At 36.9% G+C, this 20,576-nt stretch overlaps 1 protein-coding gene across 1 annotated transcript in view; it reads right to left on the reverse strand.

Moving 5' to 3' along the window:
* Positions 1 to 9,220: 9,220 nt before the first annotated feature.
* Positions 9,221 to 20,576, reverse strand: part of LOC135214720 (zinc finger protein OZF-like) — a 100,201-nt gene continuing 88,845 nt past the window's right edge. The window contains exon 3 of the mRNA XM_064249048.1: positions 9,221 to 16,063. Coding sequence (XP_064105118.1) covers positions 14,320 to 15,720 — 1,401 coding nt within the window. The 5' untranslated portion in view covers positions 15,721 to 16,063 and the 3' untranslated portion in view covers positions 9,221 to 14,319. The remainder of the gene's footprint in view (positions 16,064 to 20,576) is intronic.

Raw genomic sequence — 20,576 nt, forward strand, 5'->3', positions numbered from 1 at the left:
AGGTCGGAATTTATTTATTGTAAATAATGATGTAGAAGGCTGATCATAATGGAGTTGATTGTTATTGCAGATATTTTCTTGTGATCTGGCGTACGTTTCCCTTCCTATATTGGCAAAATATTGATTAAAATCATCTGCTCTCTTCTGAGCATCAATGTCTGTGGTTTCAAGTGATCCCCCAGGAGGAGCTTTTTGTTCGGAGGTATTATTTGTTGATGACATTCCATGTTCCCATCATATTACCCTTACATTTGGAGAATTCTTCCTTATAATAGTTTTTCTTCTTATTAGACAGCATTGTCTTAACGTGTTTCTTTTCCCTTTTGTAACTACTTTCAACACTTAGGTCTTGTCTATTTATTTTAAGTTCCTTTAGTATATTGTCTCTAGATCTCATTGCATCTTTAATTTCGGTGTCGATCCAAGGAGCAGGCGGGAGTCTCATTACCTTCGTAATAAAAGGAGCACAGACGTCCAAACATTTCACAAAAGTAACCTGATAGTGTACAACATCAGTAAATAAAACTGTATTTAAGGAACAGCAGTCATTTAAAAGAAGTTCACAGAGGTAATTCTGCGAATAATTCTTGAGACAACGAAATGTCTTAACAGTTGGAGGGCACTTTTCTTTTCTGATATTTATATTTTTTTTTTGTTAAAAGTTCATGATTACCATCTGAGCAAGGCAAACACATCAGAATGTACAACGAAATTATTGGTCTGTTGGTACTAATTAGATCCAAGAGAGTTGAGGAGGTCGTTGTAATACGAGTTGGTTTTGTTGCCAATTGGCTCAAGTGGAGGGTTTTAATAATGTTGCCCATTCTATTATTTTTCATCTTTACAAAATATATATCATCCTTTTTTTAAATATTGCAATAATTTTTTTATAGTTTTATCGATGTTATTTCCAAATTTTCAAAACTTTTCCTGTTTTGAAAAATTTCTTTTTGGTCAGATATTTTCTATAGCTTCAAAATAATTTTCAAACATCCAGGAAGCCACCATAAAAGTTTCATGAAAATCCACGAATAATTAGAAAACTAATTAACACCTCGAAATTGACATACCCGTCTTCCATTTCAGGTAGCAAATTTGGCCGTTGCACTTGGTGTGGTCGGGGTCATTTTGCAGACATACCCGAAAAGTAAGTTGCCATATCTCTATATATTCTTGTTCTCTATAGAATTTGTGGTATTCTTGTGGGCGGAATAACAAGCTAGGAAAAACAAGCTGCAGAATCCCCCCCCCCCCCCCCCATATACCTAATCAAACCGCAGCTGCCAAACCCACCCTCAGTCACACTTTCTTCTATACACAACAAATATACGCAGGACAATTGACCTATAGCAACAAAACAACACAAAACACACGTACTTACCAACACTCCAGATACTCCCGGCTATCCTGTGCTGTCCGCTGGTCGAGGTCAAGAGATACCAACCACAACACAAAAATTCACAACCCACAACCCAATAACATAACAACACAACGACCAAGGACTACAACCCAATAACAACACAACAACCAAGGACCACAACAACAACACACACAACAACAAGGAACACAACCACAACCTCACACATAACAACAAAAACTCAGCAATACAACAAAAGACCAACGCACAAACAATTAACAACAACAAAAAACCAATAACACAAAAAGGCAACACAAACACCCACTAACAACTTCAAGAAATCACAACAGCCCCCAGCAACAACAACAACCCTCAACAACTTGCAACCACACCAAGAAACCACAACAGCTCCCAACAACAACTCTCAACCATAACAACTCACAAGAACCCAACAACAAAACTCACAAGCACAACAATCCAGCAACACAGCTCTAAATCAATTAACATCAAACTTAAGAATAATCAACAACAAATCAACAACACACAACTGAAACGAATTTCACCGCCTTCACTATATCGCTGCCGATACCACCGACTATCACCAGTTCTGACTTAAGACTGACTCAAAAACACTCACTCAAAACACAGACCTCCAACAGCAAACAGCCCAGAACCTACCAACAACCAATTCAGTCATTAACCATCCATACAGCAATTAAACCCTCTCTTCTCTCTCTCTTCTCTCTCTCTCTCTCTCTCTCTCTCTCTCTCGTCTCTCTCATCTCTCTCTCTCCTCTCTCCTCTCAACACACACACACACACATACACAGGACGTTGTCAAATGGAACTTCATAACTCCTCCATATTCTGGTATTTATTCATGCATAAACATCATATCTTATAATAGTCACAACAATTTTTATAAGAAATTTTCATGGTGAAAATGGGTCAAAAAATTACCTTTAGATTTGGCCCCTGATATAACAGCAAATAACATCTTTGTAATATTTTTACATAATTCCGTTCTAGGATAATATGACTTTATTCTATAATAATAATAATAATAATAAAAACATTAGCCACTTCCTATTTCACTTAGGTACCAAAATTTTTTTTTTGTTAAATTTTGACCTTTTTTGGCCAAAAAAACTCACCCTTTTTTTTCCTTTCCAGATTTTGACCTCTATGAGTCTGGCACCTCTTCTGGCAGTCACTTATTGTAAATTGTAGTTTTAGGAAGGATTCCCTCAGTTTTTGTGTGTATATAGCTTATTTTGTATATTTGTAAATATTTTTGGTAATTATTTTTTTTAATACTTATTTTTTTTAAATATTTGTAATAAATATTTAATTTGTAGATGGGTATTATTTATCTATTCAGTAGTGTTTGTTAATGTTGAAATTGATTTTAGAAATTAAAATGTACAGCAAAAATGAAGTTAGTGATTTTTGGCAAATTTTTCTGGATGTTCGGGTCGAGCTCAACCCAAATGCACCTTTAACAGGGTACTAATATAGCGAAACCTATAGTAGATTCACATCAACTGTGCAATTTATTTCTAGGCCCGTCCCTTACGACGCTTCTGATTGGGTATTGATAAACCAATCGCAGTCTCTCGAGAAAGTTCACATGGGCAGGATGTATAATCCACCTCTCCTGAGAGATATTTTTAAAAGACGTATCCCTCAGGAGCGGTGGAACATACATCCTGCCTATGTGAACTCTCGAGAGAGACTGAGAGTTTCCAGCCCTGTGATTGGCTTATCAACAGCCAATCAAGAGCATCGTAAGGGAGTGGCCTAGACATCAAATGCACGGTTGATGTGAATCAATTATAGTGCTCCCTTCATACTGAAATACGGTCCACCCTGGAGTTCTACCGCAGTGCACAATATCAACTAACACTATCATTGAAACAAACCAACTTAGCATTGCCCCATGATGAGGCAGGGTGAGGTAATGGGAGTTGAGGTAAGGTGAGGAGAGGTAGAGCAAGATGGTGGAGGTGAGTTAATGTGAGGAGAGATAGGGTGAGATAATGGGAGGCAAGGTAAGGTGAGGAGAGGTAATGGGAGGTGAGTATAGGTAGGGTGAGGTGAAAAGTAGGGTGAGATAATGGTGAGGTCACTGGAGGTGAGGTAGGGAGAGTTCACAGATTTTTCCATGAAAGCAGGAAATCTCAAAGGTGTTTTCCCTGAATTCAGAGTTTGGCCAAAAAAAAAAAAAGTCTTGGAAACTTGACAGAAAGTTCAAAGAAAGAAAAACACAAAATCATATTTAAGAAGTCAATCAATATACAATCTACTGCCCTTAATTAAATCATATAGAATTCAGTATTCGTAAAAATGTAACATTAAGAATGTTATAATATACTTGGGAGATTTTGTAGTTATCATGTACTACAATTTTTCCAAGATGTCATTGAATGGGAAACTGGACTAAAATAGCTCTGAATTCGTCATATTGAAGATAAAGTGGTATTCAATATATATATTAAACCATATCTTGAAGCATATCAAAGTGTCAGGACTATACACCATTTATTCAAAAGACTGACTTCAAATAATGATGTTTAAGCTAACTAGCAGTATCTTGTTACTATGAAGAATATCACCTATGATTTATTTAAAGTTGGTATCATTCGTAAAATATTTCTCCATTTGATAGAGAAGATAAATTATGGAAACAATGAAGACTCTATAACTATCAAGGGTGATTAGTGGAAATTCTTAATAAAAATACATATGAAATAGTTTATAACAGTGTTTACAAATCACGTAACTTGAACCCTTTTGATACAGCATAAGTTAAAGCTTGAATCTTTTAATCTAACACATATTGTATGAAAATATTACATATTTTATATTAAAAAAATTCATCTCATTGTCCTATTTATACTTTAGACGCATTTACCTCAAAAATATCTGTCTGCTTAAGTCCGTAAAATACTGTACATTTTAAGTTTTTAACGGATTTCTTTATAAATATATATATATATATATAGATATATAGATATATATATATATATATATATATATATATTATATCTATATATATATATATATATATATGCTAATTTAATAATGAATAGAAATGTATTTCCTGTAAAAAAAATCATTTTCTAGGCTTCCTGCTCACACTGTTCTGGTAACTGAGACAAGACGAATTTCTGAAAGGATGAGAACAACAGTAATTCTATTGAAACCTGATTCATGGTGAAGTGGAAGTGGAGACCAGTCAAGTGGGAGAAATGAAGTGTGAGGAGAAAGAGCAGTTGGAGGAAGACTAGAATGAATCGGTAGGCATCAGATGAATTGGGAAAATACGCCTTCAAATACGCCAGTGGAAACACAGAGGGATTGTTGTTCATTTCGCCTCTTATCTGGCCTTTTTTCTGTCTGGCTTGTTTTCTTCGGCTTTTAATTCATACAGAATTGTTCCTCATTCGTCTTCATTAATCTATGTCAATTGTGGAAGCATCATTTCCTTCATTTAAATTATTTTCAGCTCACAATAAGGAGAAAATCCGCCTTCAAATATGTCAATTGAAATAGCAGGTTTACGCTCATTTCTCTTTATTCGGTTAACATGCCATTTTCAGCTTTTAATTACTGCGGGATTGTTCCTTAATAATTTATGTAGATTCTAGAAGCATAAGTTCCTTCATGTAGTAACACTTTTTAACTTTGAAATACGGAAACTATCGTCAAAACGGAGAGAGCGAGAGATAGTAGATAGAGAGAGAGGATATTCCTGACCCGGTACACAAAAGAGTGTAAGGTGTTACGACAATTTTAGCTTTATACATACATTTGGACACATTCCACTGTCCTGTCACAGGCCAAACGTCTTAATTTTAATGTTCCTGTTAACCCTTAAACACCGAAGCGGTAAAAAAAAAAATGTCTCCCGTGTGCCGGAGGTGTTTCAGAGTGAGTGCAGAATCGGAAAAAATATTTTTTTCAAAAAATCACAGCGCGCTTAGTTTTCAAGATTATGAGTTCATTTTTGGCTCCTTTTTTTGTCATTGCCTGAAGTTTAGTATGCAACCATCAAAAATGAAAAAATTATCATTATCATATATAAATAATGCGATATATGATAGCGCAAAAACGAAATTTCATATATAATTGTATTTAAATCGAGCTGTGCGCAAAACGGTTGAAGGTAACAAGTTACTTTTTTTTCGTTGTAATGTACACTAAATTGCAATCATTTTGGTATATACCACATTGTAAAACGATAAAAGCAACACAGAGAAAATATTATCACAAAATAATGCATGAATTCGTAACGCGCGGATGTAAACAAATATTTTTTTCAAAAATTCACCATAAATCTAAATATTGTCCTAGAGACTTCCAATTTCTTTCAAAATGAAGACAAAGGATTGAATATTACTATACTGTAAGAGTATTAGCTTACAAATGCAGTTTTCGACCATATCTGACGAGTTAAAATTGACCGAATGTCGATTTTTTTTATATATATATATATTTTTCATATGCAATTATTTCGGAAATAAGAAAAGCTACAACATTCAAATATTTTTCGTTTTATTTTACATGAAATTGCGCACATTTTCATATATAAAACTCTATGAAATGCCTAATATGAAACGGAGCAAATATTCCGAGAATGGGACCTACGCATTTCGGAGATTTGTGGCGGAGAATCCACGCGCGGAGGGAAGGAAAGTTTTTTTTTTTAAATTCACCATAAATCTAAATATTTTGCTAGAGACTTCGAATTTGTTTCAAGATGAAGATAAATGACTGAATATTACTAGACTGTAAGAGTTTTAGCTTACAATTGCGTTTTTCGACCATTTCGGTAGAGTCAAAGTTGACCGAACGTGGTTTTTTTTTCCATTTATTGTGATTTATATGCAAATATTTCGAAAATGATGAAAACAGCTTACAACCTTCAAATTTTTTATTTTTTGTTGTATTCTACATGAAATTGAGCACATTTTTGTAATTAAAACTTTATGTAACGGCTAATTTAAAATGGTGCAAACATTACCACAATCGCACGTATGATTTTTTTGCGAAGAGTTACCGCGCGGACGTAAAGAAAATGTTATTTTTTTCATATATTCACCATAAATCGAAATATTGTGCTAGAGACTTCCAATTTGTTGCAAAATGAAGGTAAATGGTTGAATATTACTAGAATATAAGCGTTTTAGCTTACAATTGCGTTTTTCGGCCATTTTGGTAGAGTCAAAGTTGACCGAAGGTTAAAAATTTGTCACTTATCATTTTTTATATGAAAATATTTCAAAATTGATAAAAGCTACAACCATGGGTTGTTTTTAGTTGTATTGTGCATGAAATTGCGCATTTCCATTTCCCATATATAAAACTTTATGTAACGGCTAATTTTAAAATGGTGCAAACATTACCACAATCGCATGTATGATTTTTTTCGGAAGAGTTACCGCGCCGGACGTAAGGAAAAAGTTTTTTCATAAATTCACCATAAATCGAAATATTGTGCTAGAGACTTTCAATTAGTTGCAAAATTAAGGTAAATGATTGAATATTACTAAAATATAAGTTTTAGCTTACAATTGCGTTTTTTGACCATTTCGGTAGAGTCAAAGTTGACCGAAGGTTGAAATTTTGGCAATTATCGTTATTTATATAAAAATATCTCAAAACTGATAAAAGCTACAATCATGAGTATTTTTTTGTTGTATTCTACATAAAAATGCGCACATTTTCATATATAATACTCCATGTAACGGCTAATTTGAAATGGTACAAAAATTATGTCAAAGTGACGAAATAATTTCCAAGATGTGTCACAGATACTTTTTAGTGCGGCAAGAAAGAAATTCGCGCTTGCGCGCCTGCGTAACGATTGTAAACAAAACAACACCTCGATCCGTGAACTCCCAGCATCCCCCAAGGCGCGTGATTCAAAAGTTTTCGGCTGGTAGGCCTGTAAGTATTTTTCCGCGAATTTAAAAAAAAAAAATTTTTTGAGTCGACATATGGTACATCCATTCGGCATACGGGAGACATTTTGACTCGACGTTTAATACGTCCATTTGGCGTTTAAGGGTTAATATCAACGATACTAGTTGAAGGTCAAGTCAAGTATGCCAGAGCCTGAGGGAAGACTACAGGAAGTCCAGGAGCCAACAGGTGATGGGAGAAACTACATTTGTCCATTGTGCAGGTTTTAGTGAAGGGTAGCAACGATTTTGTTGCTGCAGAACCACCATGTGTAGTATGTTAGTTAGTACGTAGTCATTTTGAGAGGACTTGAGTCATGAATTGTGCAACCAAGATTGAAACCCAATGGAAAAAACTTCTCTACAATAATTGCCCACTTTGCTTAGGCCCTCCGTTCCATTCGACTTAACAAAAGGGCCGTAATATGGCTTTGTAGTAGGTACCTTATTCCAACACTTAATCTTCCACACAGATTTGTTCATAAAGACCAACTAGACCGGTGGCACTAATGGTTAAATGAAGGTTGGGACAGTGAAACTAAAGTCTCAATATTCAGTAAATTAGCATAACAATATCCACTAGCAACTATATTTACCACCTACAATGTTCATTTATTACTGTAGTTCTGAAACAAAGTAACAAGGGTTGCCTTTGTCACCCGTATGGCAAGGGATAATAAGTAGCTTTAAAATCTCTAACAAGATGCTACTTGGTTTCATCTAGAGATTCAGATCAGGTCTCCAGAGGTCTAAATTTTTTGTGGCTTATTACTGCATATCAAGTCTGCTGTCAATATGCCTTCAGTCATAGCCTCAACTATTTGGGATAATAGTAGGTACTTGAACTAGGTGTTGGTTACATCCTCCTCAACCCAAGTGTCATGATAATAGTTTAGATATTTTTCCCCACACTTCATTATGCAGAAACCATGCAAGCATCAAGATAAACTCAGTCTTCGAGAGATCTTCAGGTAAAAGAAGTCTGTCTCTGATGAATTGACTTCTGGGCTTTTTCGAATGAAGGAAGAAACGTAATCCCACACAAAATCAAGTTGGGATGAATCTGAGAGTTAAAAGACTTGTAAGGCAGAGGGTTTGTCTTATTGTCAGGGACCTCCCCTTGCTAGAGAAAGGGGCGGTTGCTTCTATACTCTATAAAGGTGAATAGAACGGTTGCTCCATTGCAAAACTTTCTGGCATCGATCACCAGTTCCAGCATGTGATGGCCGGATCCACTCTCTGCCTGAAGGAGGAGAAGCCAGTCACTCCCACATTCGTTCTCATGTCCACAACTACACGTCTAAGACGAGATGCAACCTTGCCCTGATAAAGGAGCCGGATGAGCTACACAAGTTGCAGAACAGCCTCTACAGGTCTCAAGGAGTGGTTAGCACAGTAATTTCTTTTAGAGGTTAACCACCAGCTACAGAAAAAGTTAGGATTGCAGTTTGAAGTAAGAGGTACCCACCTAGTAAGGTAGTCAAGTTTTAAACTTCTTCCTTATAGCAGGATGTGTTTGTTGGTTTTGTAATATTCTTTTTTTTATTCAGACTTTTAAAACTGAATCACTTTATCAAAGAAAATAATCCTGCAAAGTGAATAGTATACTCATCTATACAGTTCACCAAAGGGCAGCTGTTATGTGAATGAAGTTGGTACATTGGGACCACAAGGAAAGATGCACTTCAATCGGGAGGAGGTGCACTGGGACCAGATGCTCGGTGCATTCAGACCACGTCATGGTGCATTCATTCACTTTTGGCAGTGTAAAATATTATTCTGATATTATTTAAGTTTTAACAGGGTCAAATGAAAAATTTTATTTATGTATGAAACATTTTTATTATTTTTCGATATTTTCAAAGTTTATACAATGAAACAAAATAAAAAAAGCGGTTTAATCTAATCAGAATAACACAATACTTTAGTCATTTACATAACACCTCAGACAGGTTAACCTAAAACAAAATACTACACAGTCCACTGTAGTATTTAGTGAGGTAATACAAGGCATTAGGATTTACTTACAAATGCTGTAGCACATTCTTTGTAGAAGATTAAAACCAAGAACATATAAAAAATAATCAAATAAAACTGCACCTGAATTTCATTGAAGTCTAATGAAGATATCAATCCTTTCTATTTCCACTAAGAATAACATTTCATGGAAATATTCAAGCTTACAACTACATATACAAGTGCATATATGCACAATGCTGAATAACAAAAGGAAGAAAACTTCATGTCAGCCAAAGACAATACTAATTCTTTGTTTGGAAATCATGCAAAAAATACACAGGAACGAGAAAAGTGGAGAAGGCAAAGGAAAATTTCTTAACCTAGCACTCTACAGTGTTCATTGAAAACAATTGTAAGAAAAAACTAAAAGTCATTTATTTTACCTATGCATAAATGTTACACAACCATTTTGCAACAAATTCACTCTATCCAAAATACTTTGGCTCTGCCTTGACTTCTAATAAAGACTCTGCAAATGAAGAGCCTTCATCTGCATTTTAAGTGAGACCCTCCTCCAGTCACTGGGTACTGTCACATCTATAATCTTTGCTGTTTATTCCTCCTTGTTCCAGATCACAAAATCAGGTCTCATAGCACCTCCTTCTATATATCTTCCTGTTGGAATTTCCTTGTCATAAAAGATGGTAACAGCCCTATTGGAGTTGAATGGATCTGGTTCATGCTCCTACACTTTTCCTTTCACTTCAATTCTGTACACTTTACATATTTTGTTGTGGTGGGCAAGCAGAGTCTACCAGGCTGATATTAGATGACAAACACTCTCAATCGCTGCATGAAAAAACCTACATGGATCATTTGCTGATATGCCCCCCATTTTCTTGAAGCCGTTTGTTAGGAAGCCTTGATCTTGAGCTCCTATTATCAGTTTTTCTCCATCATAACCTAGAACTCCATTTCTTATCCAACTGAGAGATGCTTTGTTGTCTATGACACTTTTTACCAGTTCTTGAAATCTTCCTGCTCTTCCATGGTCTTTCCACCTTTCCATTCGAAGTCTCTCCTCTCTGTGACTGTATTTCTGCCTGGTCTTCCTTTATCTTCTAGCAGATCTGCGAAGTTCTTAGCCTGTTTTGTTACTGATGTTAGTTGGCTCAGGGCTCCATTATGGTGTTGGGCAACCTTTTCGATGTTTTGGTCCTCAGAGCTTTTAAAGTACTGCCCTATAGTTACTATTGCTGCTCTGTAGGCCTGGTTGATCTCAGTCAGGCCTAATCCACCTGCTCTGCGAGGGAGGTATATTCTGTCCACACACTGGTGTCTTCCTGGTTTTAATATTCATCCGGTCTCACTCACCTTGTGGCCAGTCTACAGTGCCAAAAGCATATGTCACCACTGGTATCACCAGCTGGTATATGGCAGTGATCTTGTTCTTTGGTGTTAATTCTTTAAGTGGCTGATGTATCTTTCTTTATCTTTTCTCTCACTTTCTTGTGTTCTATACCAGTGTTTTCTTCTGTTCCCAAGTACTTATATGCAGACTCCTCTGCCTGGTCTTCAACAAATATGCCTTCCTTTACCTTTATACCTTCTAATGTTACTTTCTTCCTCCTCTTTAATGTACTCTTGGCACATTTGTCCAACCCAAAATCCCATGCATATGTCATCTGAGAATTGGTGGACTGTCTTAACTTGTTCTTCTAATTTTTTTTCTGAGTCTGAAAACAACTTCAGGTCATCCACGAAGAGCAGATGGTTCACTCTTTTATTCTCTTTTCTGCTTTTGCTTAGGTCATAGCCAGTGTTAATGTTGTTCAAGATTTTACTGAGCAGATCTATGGCCAAGCAGAATAGAAGTGGTGAGAGGCTGTCACCCTTGAATATTCCTCTTTGGATCTTTATGTCTGGAATTACTATCTGGCCCTCAGAATGTTTTAGACAGAGAATGGTCTTCCACTTATTCATCTGTGCTGCCAGGAAAGATCTTATTTCCTCACTGATGTTATATTGTTCCAAACATTTGAGTACCCAGGTGTGCAGTACGCTGTCAAATGCCTTCTTGTAATCTATCCAAGCCTTATTAACCCTCTTACGCCGAAGCGGTAAAAAAAAAATGTCTCCCGTGTGCCGGAGGTATTTCAGAGTGAGGGCGGAAGCGGAAAATTTTATTTTTTTCAAAAAATCACAGCGCGCTTAGTTTTCAAGAATAAGAGTTCATTTTTGGCTCCTGTTTTTGTCATTGGCTGAAGTTTAGTATGCAACCATCATAAATGAAAAAAATTATCATTATCATATATAAATAATGCGATATATGATAGCAAAAAAACAAAATTTCATATATAATTGTATTCAAATCGCGCTGTGCGCAAAACGGTTAAAGGTAACAAGTTACTTTTTTTCGTTGTAATGTACACTAAATTGCGATCATTTTGGTATATAACACATTGTAAAACGATAAAAGCAACACAGAGAAAATATTATCACAAAATAATGCATGAATTCGTAACGCGCAGACGTAAACAAATATTTTTTTCAAAAATTCACCATAAATCTAAATATTGTCCTAGACTTCCAATTTCTTTCAAAATGAAGACAAATGATTGAATATTACTATACTGTAAGAGTATTAGCTTACAATTGCAGTTTTCGACCATATCTGACGAGTTAAAGTTGACCAAATGTCAAATTTTTTTATATATATATTATTTATATGCAATTATTTCGGAAATAAGAAAAGCTACAACCTTCAAATATTTTTCGTTTTATTCTACATGAAATTGCGCACATTTTCATATATAAAACTCTATGAAATGCCTAATATGAAACGGAGCAAATATTCCGAGAATGGGACCTACGCATTTCGGAGATTTGTGGCGGAGAATCCACGCGCGGAGGGAAGGAAAGATTTTTTTTTAAATTCACCATAAATCTAAATATTTTGCTAGAGACTTCGAATTTGTTTCAAGATGAGGATAAATGACTGAATATTACTAGACTGTAAGAGTTTTAGCTTACAATTGCGTTTTTCGACCATTTCGGTAGAGTCAAAGTTGACCGAACGTGGTTTTTTTTCTATTTATCGTGATTTATATGCAAATATTTCGAAAATGAGAAAAGCTACAACCTTCAATTATTTTTTGTTGTATTCTACATGAAATTGAGCACATTTTTGTAATTAAAACTTTATGTAACGGCTAATTTAAAATGGTGCAAACATTACCACAATCGCACGTATGATTTTTTTGCGAAGAGTTACCGCGCGGACGTAAAGAAAATGTTATTTTTTTCATAAACTCACCATAAATCGAAATATTGTGCTAGAGACTTCCAATTTGTTGCAAAATGAAGGTAAATGATTGAATATTACTAGAATATAAGCGTTTTAGTTTACAATTGCGTTTTTCGACCATTTCGGAAGAGTCAAAGTTGACCGAAGGTTGAAATTTTGGCAATTATCGTTATTTATATGAAAATATCTCAAAACTGATATAAAGCTACAACCATGGGTTGTTTTTAGTTGTATTGTGCATGAAATTGCGCACATTTCCATATATAAAACTTTATATAACGGCTAATTTTAAAATGGTGCAAACATTACCACAATCGCATGTATAATTTTTTCGGAAGAGTTACCGCGCGGACGTAAGGAAAATGTTTTTTTCATAAATTCACCATAAATCGAAATATTGTGCTAGAGACTTCCAATTTGTTGCAAAATGAAGGTAAATGCTTGAATATTACTAAAATATAAGAGTTTTAGCTTACGATTGCGTTTTTCGACCATTTCGGTAGAGTCAAAGTTGACCGAAGGTTGAAATTTTGGCAATTATCGTTATTTATATGAAAATATCTCAAAACTGATAAAAGCTACAATCATGAGTATTTTATTGTTGTATTCTGCATAAAAATGCACACATTTTCATATATAATACTTCATGTAACGGCTAATTTACAATGGTACAACAATTATGTCAAAGTGACGAAATAATTTCCGAGATGTGTCACAGATACTTTTTAGTGCGGCAAGAAAGAAATTCGCGCTTGCGCGCCTGCGTAACGATTGTAAATAAAACAACACCTTGATCCGTGAACTCCCAGCATCCCCCAAGGTGCGTGATTCAAAAGTTTTAGGCTGGTAGGCCTATAAGTATTTTTCCGCGAAATTTAAAAAAATCTTTTGTAAGTCGACGTAAAATACGTCCAGTCGGCGCACGGGACACAAAAAATGTCGACGTAAAATACATCCAGTCGGCGTAAGAGGGTTAAGATTCCTTTGCCTTTTCTTACAATCTTCTAATATTGTTTTGTTTATTAGCAGTTGATCTTTAGTGCCTAGTTTGTTTCTTGTGCATCTCTTTCGTTCTTTTTCCATATTATTTGCCTTGATCTAGGTGTTCACAGATCTCATCTGCTATGACTCCTGTGAGCCATTTGTAGGCAGCAGATGGGTTTTTGTTGTTGTGAGCCACTCTTGAGAAGGGCTTGTGCATGAGTGTGATGTAGTGCTGTAATCTTTTCTAGCCAGAAATTTGGGATCTTGCTATTACTGTTATCTTGAAATTATTATATTCTTTTATTTTCTGTTACTTTTTCGATGGTGAACCTTATTGATGGCATTTGCTGTTTCTGGCTGTTCTGCCTAATGGTGTCAATCCATGAATTCTCTTGGTGTTGTCTAGGGTCTTCAAACAGTGGCTTCCAAAATCTCTCTAGGTCTTCCTTGCTCGGTGGTGTTCGTACTTCCACACTTTCTTTCGTAATGTTTCTATACACAGCCTTTGGATTTTCACCAAACTGCCTATTTATCTGTTTTGCTTTTATCTTCTGTTATATGTTTCCTATTTGTGAAGCTAGGGCCTTTATATTGGCTTGGTGTTCTGCCAGTTTTTCACTCATTTATTCATCCCCTGTTCTGTATTTCTTCATTTTCCTTATTTTCTTGGGCAGATTTTGTGAGTGATTTGGATCTCTCATATGGTTGGTCATTTGAGAGATCTCTGCCTTAACCGATTTAATTTATCAAGTTGTTTCTTTTTCCTCTCCAGTATGCAACCTCATATGATGTGTAAGATGTGATTTCTGGGAAAATGCTTTCCCACATTCTTTGCACACAAATGGTTTCTCTCCAGTATGGATTTTCATATGATATGTAAGACTTGTTCTCTGGGAAAATGCTTTCCCACATTCCTTGCACACAAATGGCCTCTCTCCAGTATGCAATCTCATATGATCTGTAAGACTTGTTTTGTGGGAAAATGCTTTCCCACATTCTTTGCACACAAATGGCCTCTCTCCAGTATGCAATCTCATATGATCTGTAAGATTTGTTTTGTGGGAAAATGCTTTCCCACATTCTTTGCACACAAATGGCCTCTCTCCAGTATGCAATCTCATATGAAGTGTAAGATTTGTTTTGTGGGAAAATGCTTTCCCACATTCCTTGCACACAAATGGCCTCTCTCCAGTATGCAATCTCATATGATCTATAAGATTTCTTTTGTGGGAAAATGCTTTCCCACATTCCTTGCACACAAATGGCCTCTCTCCAGTATGCAATCTCATATGACCTGTAAGATTTGTTTTCTGGGAAAATGCTTTCCCACATTCTTTGCACACAAATGGCCTCTCTCCAGTATGCAATCTCATATGATGTGTAAGATTTGTTTTCTGGGAAAATGCTTTCCCACATTCTTTGCACACAAATGGTTTCTCTCCAGTATGCAATCTCATATGCACTGTAAGATTTCTTTTGTGGGAAAATGCTTTCCCACATTCTTTGCACACAAATGGCCTCTCTCCAGTATGGATTTTCATATGATATGTAAAACTTGTTCTCTGGGAAAATGCTTTCCCACATTCCTTGCACACAAATGGCCTCTCTCCAGTATACAATTTCATATGAAGTGTAAGAGCTGATTTCTGGGAAAATGCTTTCCCACATTCCTTGCAGATGAATGGCTTCTCTACATTGTGGATTCTCATATGAACTATAAGATTACGTTTCAATGAAAATGTATTCCCACAGTCACTGCATATGAATGCTTTCTCTCTGGTAGGATTTGTGATATCACTTCTAAGATTAATTTTCTTGTAAAATGCTTTTTCACAGTCAGTGGATCTGAAAGGCTCCTCTCCATTGTCACTAATCCTTCTTTCTTGTTTTACTTCCTCTTTGCAAGTTTGTGGATGTTTTTCATTCACTATTGAAGTAATTTCATATGAATATTCATCTACATTAGACTCACAGAATTCCTCTGGCTCTATTTTGATGTCCATCAATGGATCCAAAGACCAAAAGTCACCATCACTGGTTTCACTAAAGGCAGCCAAGTTGCTGGTTTCTTGATTTATGGAAGGTAGTGATAATGCACCTTCATTTTCCCTTTTCAAAGGAAATTCTAAAGAACGTTCTGGATTCATTTTAGCCTTTTATCCCGTCCTGTTCTGTAATGAAAATGCATTCAATTCACAACTCTAAACACAATTTTGTTTACAATTACCAAATAAATCTGTTATGAATTAAATACAATATCTTGAAGGACTACAACCAGATTTCACTGCTGATGTATGAATCTAATATTAAAAACAGTTTTTACTTGTTTAAATTCTTTAAATACGCATACATTAATTCACTGTTGTCTCAGACACTTTTAAGAGTTGCTATTGGTAATGTTCCATGTAATACCATTAAACAACATGCATTCCCAAAATCCTGATGCTAATCAAAACTGACGAAGGAAGGAAGGCTCTTCTGAGGGAGAATCTGAAATCAAAGAATGCAACACAGAGTTAGGAAACAATGCCAGAACTGAAAAAGCAAAATATAAATAAAATTCAATTTAGGTTCCAATAAAGATCTCAGGCCAATTTACAAAGCATTCATTCGATATTTCTTTCCAAACATGAATACAATCCTACCAAATGTTGTCCGGACACAACATCAAAACATTCCTGAGGCAACAATGCAACAATAGATTACCAGTTAATATTGACACCCACCACCTCACATCTGTTAACATTCTTAGCTTAGCATTACAGTATTACTTATGAACATATTAACAAATCAAAGGCCAGGAATAGAAAATGGAAGAGGCCAGCATAAGAATTTTGTGGGTAACAGCAGGAAGGGTACAGTACATAGCAAATGCTTAATTATATGTGATCCAGCTATACATAGCTTTTTATAAAGGAGTATCTTTCACTGCACATTGGAAATGAGTTAACCAGTGGATAGGAAGAGTAAGGGAATTCCCCTCACTCACATGCCATCACCAAGCACTTCTTTTGGCTTGATATAAGGTTTGGGTTTGTATAAAGTGGATCCCTGTATTCACAGGTGGGGGATGGGTACATACCCCTGAGAATAGCTAAAATCTGCGAATACTTAAAACCCTTCGAAAAGCCCGTAGAAATGCCTATTTCGATAGTTAAAAGACAATAATATTTCCCAGTAAAAAACACCGTGAAGAATAAACAAACTTTCCACAAATAATGGGTATGCATGGTCTGTGAACAGCGGGAGTCAACTGTACCTCTATGAAAACTTCATACTGCAACACTTTCTTGATTAGTGTATCTGCATATGCATGGTTTGCGACTTGGCAATATATTAACATTTAATTCCAGCACACCAGATTCTAGATGTATATATACATACATAAATAAAAAATGAATACAGTAAAAAGCCATTTGGTTTTCAATCCTGTAAAGGTGGAAAAACTACACATTTTTAAAGTAATTTCCATTTTTCCTAGTATACAACCCTAAAGGTTTTTACAAATGGATATATGTAACTGCAGTGAAAGCTAGGTAAATGGCTGTTCAACCCACATCCTTATGCATTCACTTCAACCTTTCAGCTTGGGTGACAGAATGAGGGGTGGCTTGAGGTGGGCCATTTATGTAAACACCTTCAGGTTTGTATGTTCAGAAAAATAAAAATTACTTAAAACATTTGTTCCTAAACAAATACAAACCTTCGTTCTTTACATAAGGAGTTTTCCTTCTTGGTGGAAGGATTTTGAGTAACTCTCTGGACTGACAAGTAGCTCAACTCACCTGGGCCTCCTTCCTGGTCATGCAGAGCAGAGGAGGGAGTCCTTCCCTCCCGTGCCTCTAACCTGTTGAGCTTATGTGATGTTCAGCAGCCAGACTTCTGGCCCTTTCAAATGAATGGGCATGTATAGCATCCTTACTTCAAAAAGGGTCTGGATGAACCCATAGTGTCAAAGACAATAAAAGGTTAATAAAACCAATGAGTTTTGTTTTGTCAGCCCCTCTCTCCCTCTGCTAGAGAGATGGGATGGACTTGCATCTATTAATCTACAAACTTCTAGATTATAGACTCAGTACCGTACTCAGTTATGCAGCTCACCTGCATCGCACGCCCATCCAGCACGTAACAGTTTGCCAACCTTCCCTCTGCCCTACACTCTCTTTGTAACCAAACACCTGAGGCAAGATGCTACCAGTCCCTCTAGGAGGGCTGGGTGAGCTACACAACTTGTTGAGCAGCCACCACAGCACCTTAGGAAAAGGTGTCCATGGACCCAAAGGTAGAAGGTTGTGAATGTAGTTTTTCAAGCACACACTCCCACCCTTTGTGCCTAAGGAACCAACAGGTCCTTCCAGAATGCAAGGGACGGACCAATGCCCCTAACTTCGCGAACTCTTACTCAAAAAGTACTCTTATCTACCTCGTTAGAAGTAGAGTACACTTATTTGATTGTCTCATGAAGCCAAAAAACAAGAAATCTTGTTCTTGGACACTTTTTTTCTTGGTTGAGCCAGTACTAATGAAGTCATTGACACTCAGACCGGAGATGTTGAGGCCTCTTACGATGGTACCGCAGCACTTGAACTGGACACAGTAGCATATCGTCTTGATCACTACCAGCAAAGTCATCTAAGGAGGGGATGGAAAAGTAATTGAATTTAGTGCCAGGAACTGATGGATTCTGAGTCTTCGTTATGAATTCTGGGACAAACTCGAGCATGACAGATCCTCATCCCCTCAAGTGTTTAACATGGAAGGAAAGTCCATGAAGTTTGTCAACTTTCTTTACTGATGCCAGGGCAAGCAAGAACACGGTCTTGAAGAACAGATCCCTGTTTGATGACTCTTGTAAAGGCAAGGGTGCACAAGTCACGCTCCGTAAGCCGAGAGTCACATCCCACTTGGGGGCTTCTCAACAGCATGGAGATCTCCCACAGGGAAGAGAGGTCGACAATCTTCAAGCAAAGGACTAGTCCAAGGGCAGCTCTGCAGCCCCTGATAGATGAGATGGAGAGAAACTTCTTTCAGTGAGGAAAGACATGAAAGTCTGCTACCTGCTGAAGAGGAGCTCCGACTGGAAAGATACCCCATCAATGACACCAATCACAGAAGATGACCCATTTCCCCTAGTGCAAAGTGGCTGAAAAAACCTCTCGCTTGCAAGAGACACTGGATAGTCTCCAGGCGTGAAGTGACAATCCTTTCACAGTCTGGTGATACCTCTCTGCGAGCAGTTGGCACAGCAAGGGGGAATTTATCTTGGCTGGTACCTAGGGAAGTAGAGCTAGCAGGTCTGGATACCACTCGGCATGTGGCCACTCGGGAGCAACCAGGGTCATATGAGATTTGGGGTGATCATGATCCTGCTGATCACCCAATGAATCAGACAAAATGGAGGAAAAACATAGGCCTTAGAGATTGTCTCATGGGTGTTGGAAAGTGTCTTCTATTGCTGTCCATGGGTCTGGCACAACGGAAATTTCTGTTGTGCAAGGTTGCAAAGAGGTCTATAGCTAGTAAGCCACAAAATATTAAACAATCTTTCTGTAATGTCTTGGGTGTAGGGACCATGCTGCCCCTATCTCCTGACCCTGGCAACTGAGCTTGTCTGCCACTATGATATGGTTCCCTGGCTGACAGCTCTACTGATCGTGCTACTGCCCACTCATGAACCTGCATCCTCAACATTTGGAGCTGAAGGGAAACCAATTCCTTTGTTTGTTGACCTATGCCAATACTGTATAGTTGTACAGTAATACCCTGTACTTAAACAAGGTTAGGTTGTAGACCACCTCATGCAAGAGGATATTCCAGTAAGTTTGACAGTCTCTAAAAATGCTCATAAATGCTTGCTTACAGAGTTTAAACACTAAATATGACCTTAATCATGCTCCATAAGTATTAAGTTAACTTTTGAATAAAATTAAAGTTACTGTAATTTCATTTAAAAGTTAGCTTAATAGATTGCCCTTGAAAAAAAAGTAAAATGGTTGGTAAAACTATAGGAGCGTATGAAGATTACAGATATACAACAGAGAGAGAGAGAGAGAGAGAGAGAGAGAGAGAGAGAGAGAGAGAGAGAGAGAGAGAGAGAGAGAGAGAGAAAGAGAGACAGAGATAGAGAGAGAATTATATTATTATTTTCATTATTCAATGTAATTTAATTAAAACATAAAAGTTTGAAAACTTATAAATCACACATGGGATTAAACAAACACCTTTGCAGGTTTTTTCAAGTTTGAAAATGTTGCATTTGCTTTTGCATGTCTCTGAAATACTATTGTATGATAAATAGTTATGTTCCAATGAAAAGTTTGTGCTATTGTGAATTCGCACAACTCGAATACCGTAAGATTGAGGTATTACTGTATTGTTGATATAAACACCATGGAGTGCCCCCAATCACCGGATCCTGAACATCTTGTAGAGCCAAAAATGCCACCTTGAGATCCAGATGTGGAGCTGACTAAAGTCCTGGTTCCACACACCTGAAACCAGCAACTCTTCCAGGTGTGTGTTATCCTCAGTCAATGTATCGACAAACAGAAGCATCTCCGGATTAGAACCACCAGGATAAGTCCTTCCTTCCTTCCTCTGAGAAAGGCATCTGGAAGAATGGGGACTCCCCAGACCAAAACTCCTTCATTCTCCACTGAGCAGAATGAAGGTGAAGCTACTCATGAGGGGCCAGCTTCTCCAAGGATGACAGGTGACCCAGTATGACTTGGCACTGCTGAGGTGGTTCTTCCTATTGAGACAGGAATGACTGCATTGCCTCTCTGAACTTGCTGATTCTGAGAGGCAGACTCTTGCTGCTGCCATATCTATCAGCATGGCTAGATACCAGATACTTTACCCTCTACTTCTCAAAAATGACACTTTTATAATAAAATAAGATTTTACACATACTTTTCATGTAATTACCTGTAGCTGAAAGCTTCCTATCCCGGCAGTCAAAATATTCCAAATTTTGTGGCAGCACCACCATCGCTAGTGTAGT

This window comes from Macrobrachium nipponense, chromosome 46 (genome assembly GCF_015104395.2).
Source record: "Macrobrachium nipponense isolate FS-2020 chromosome 46, ASM1510439v2, whole genome shotgun sequence".
Lineage (NCBI taxonomy): Eukaryota > Metazoa > Arthropoda > Malacostraca > Decapoda > Palaemonidae > Macrobrachium > Macrobrachium nipponense.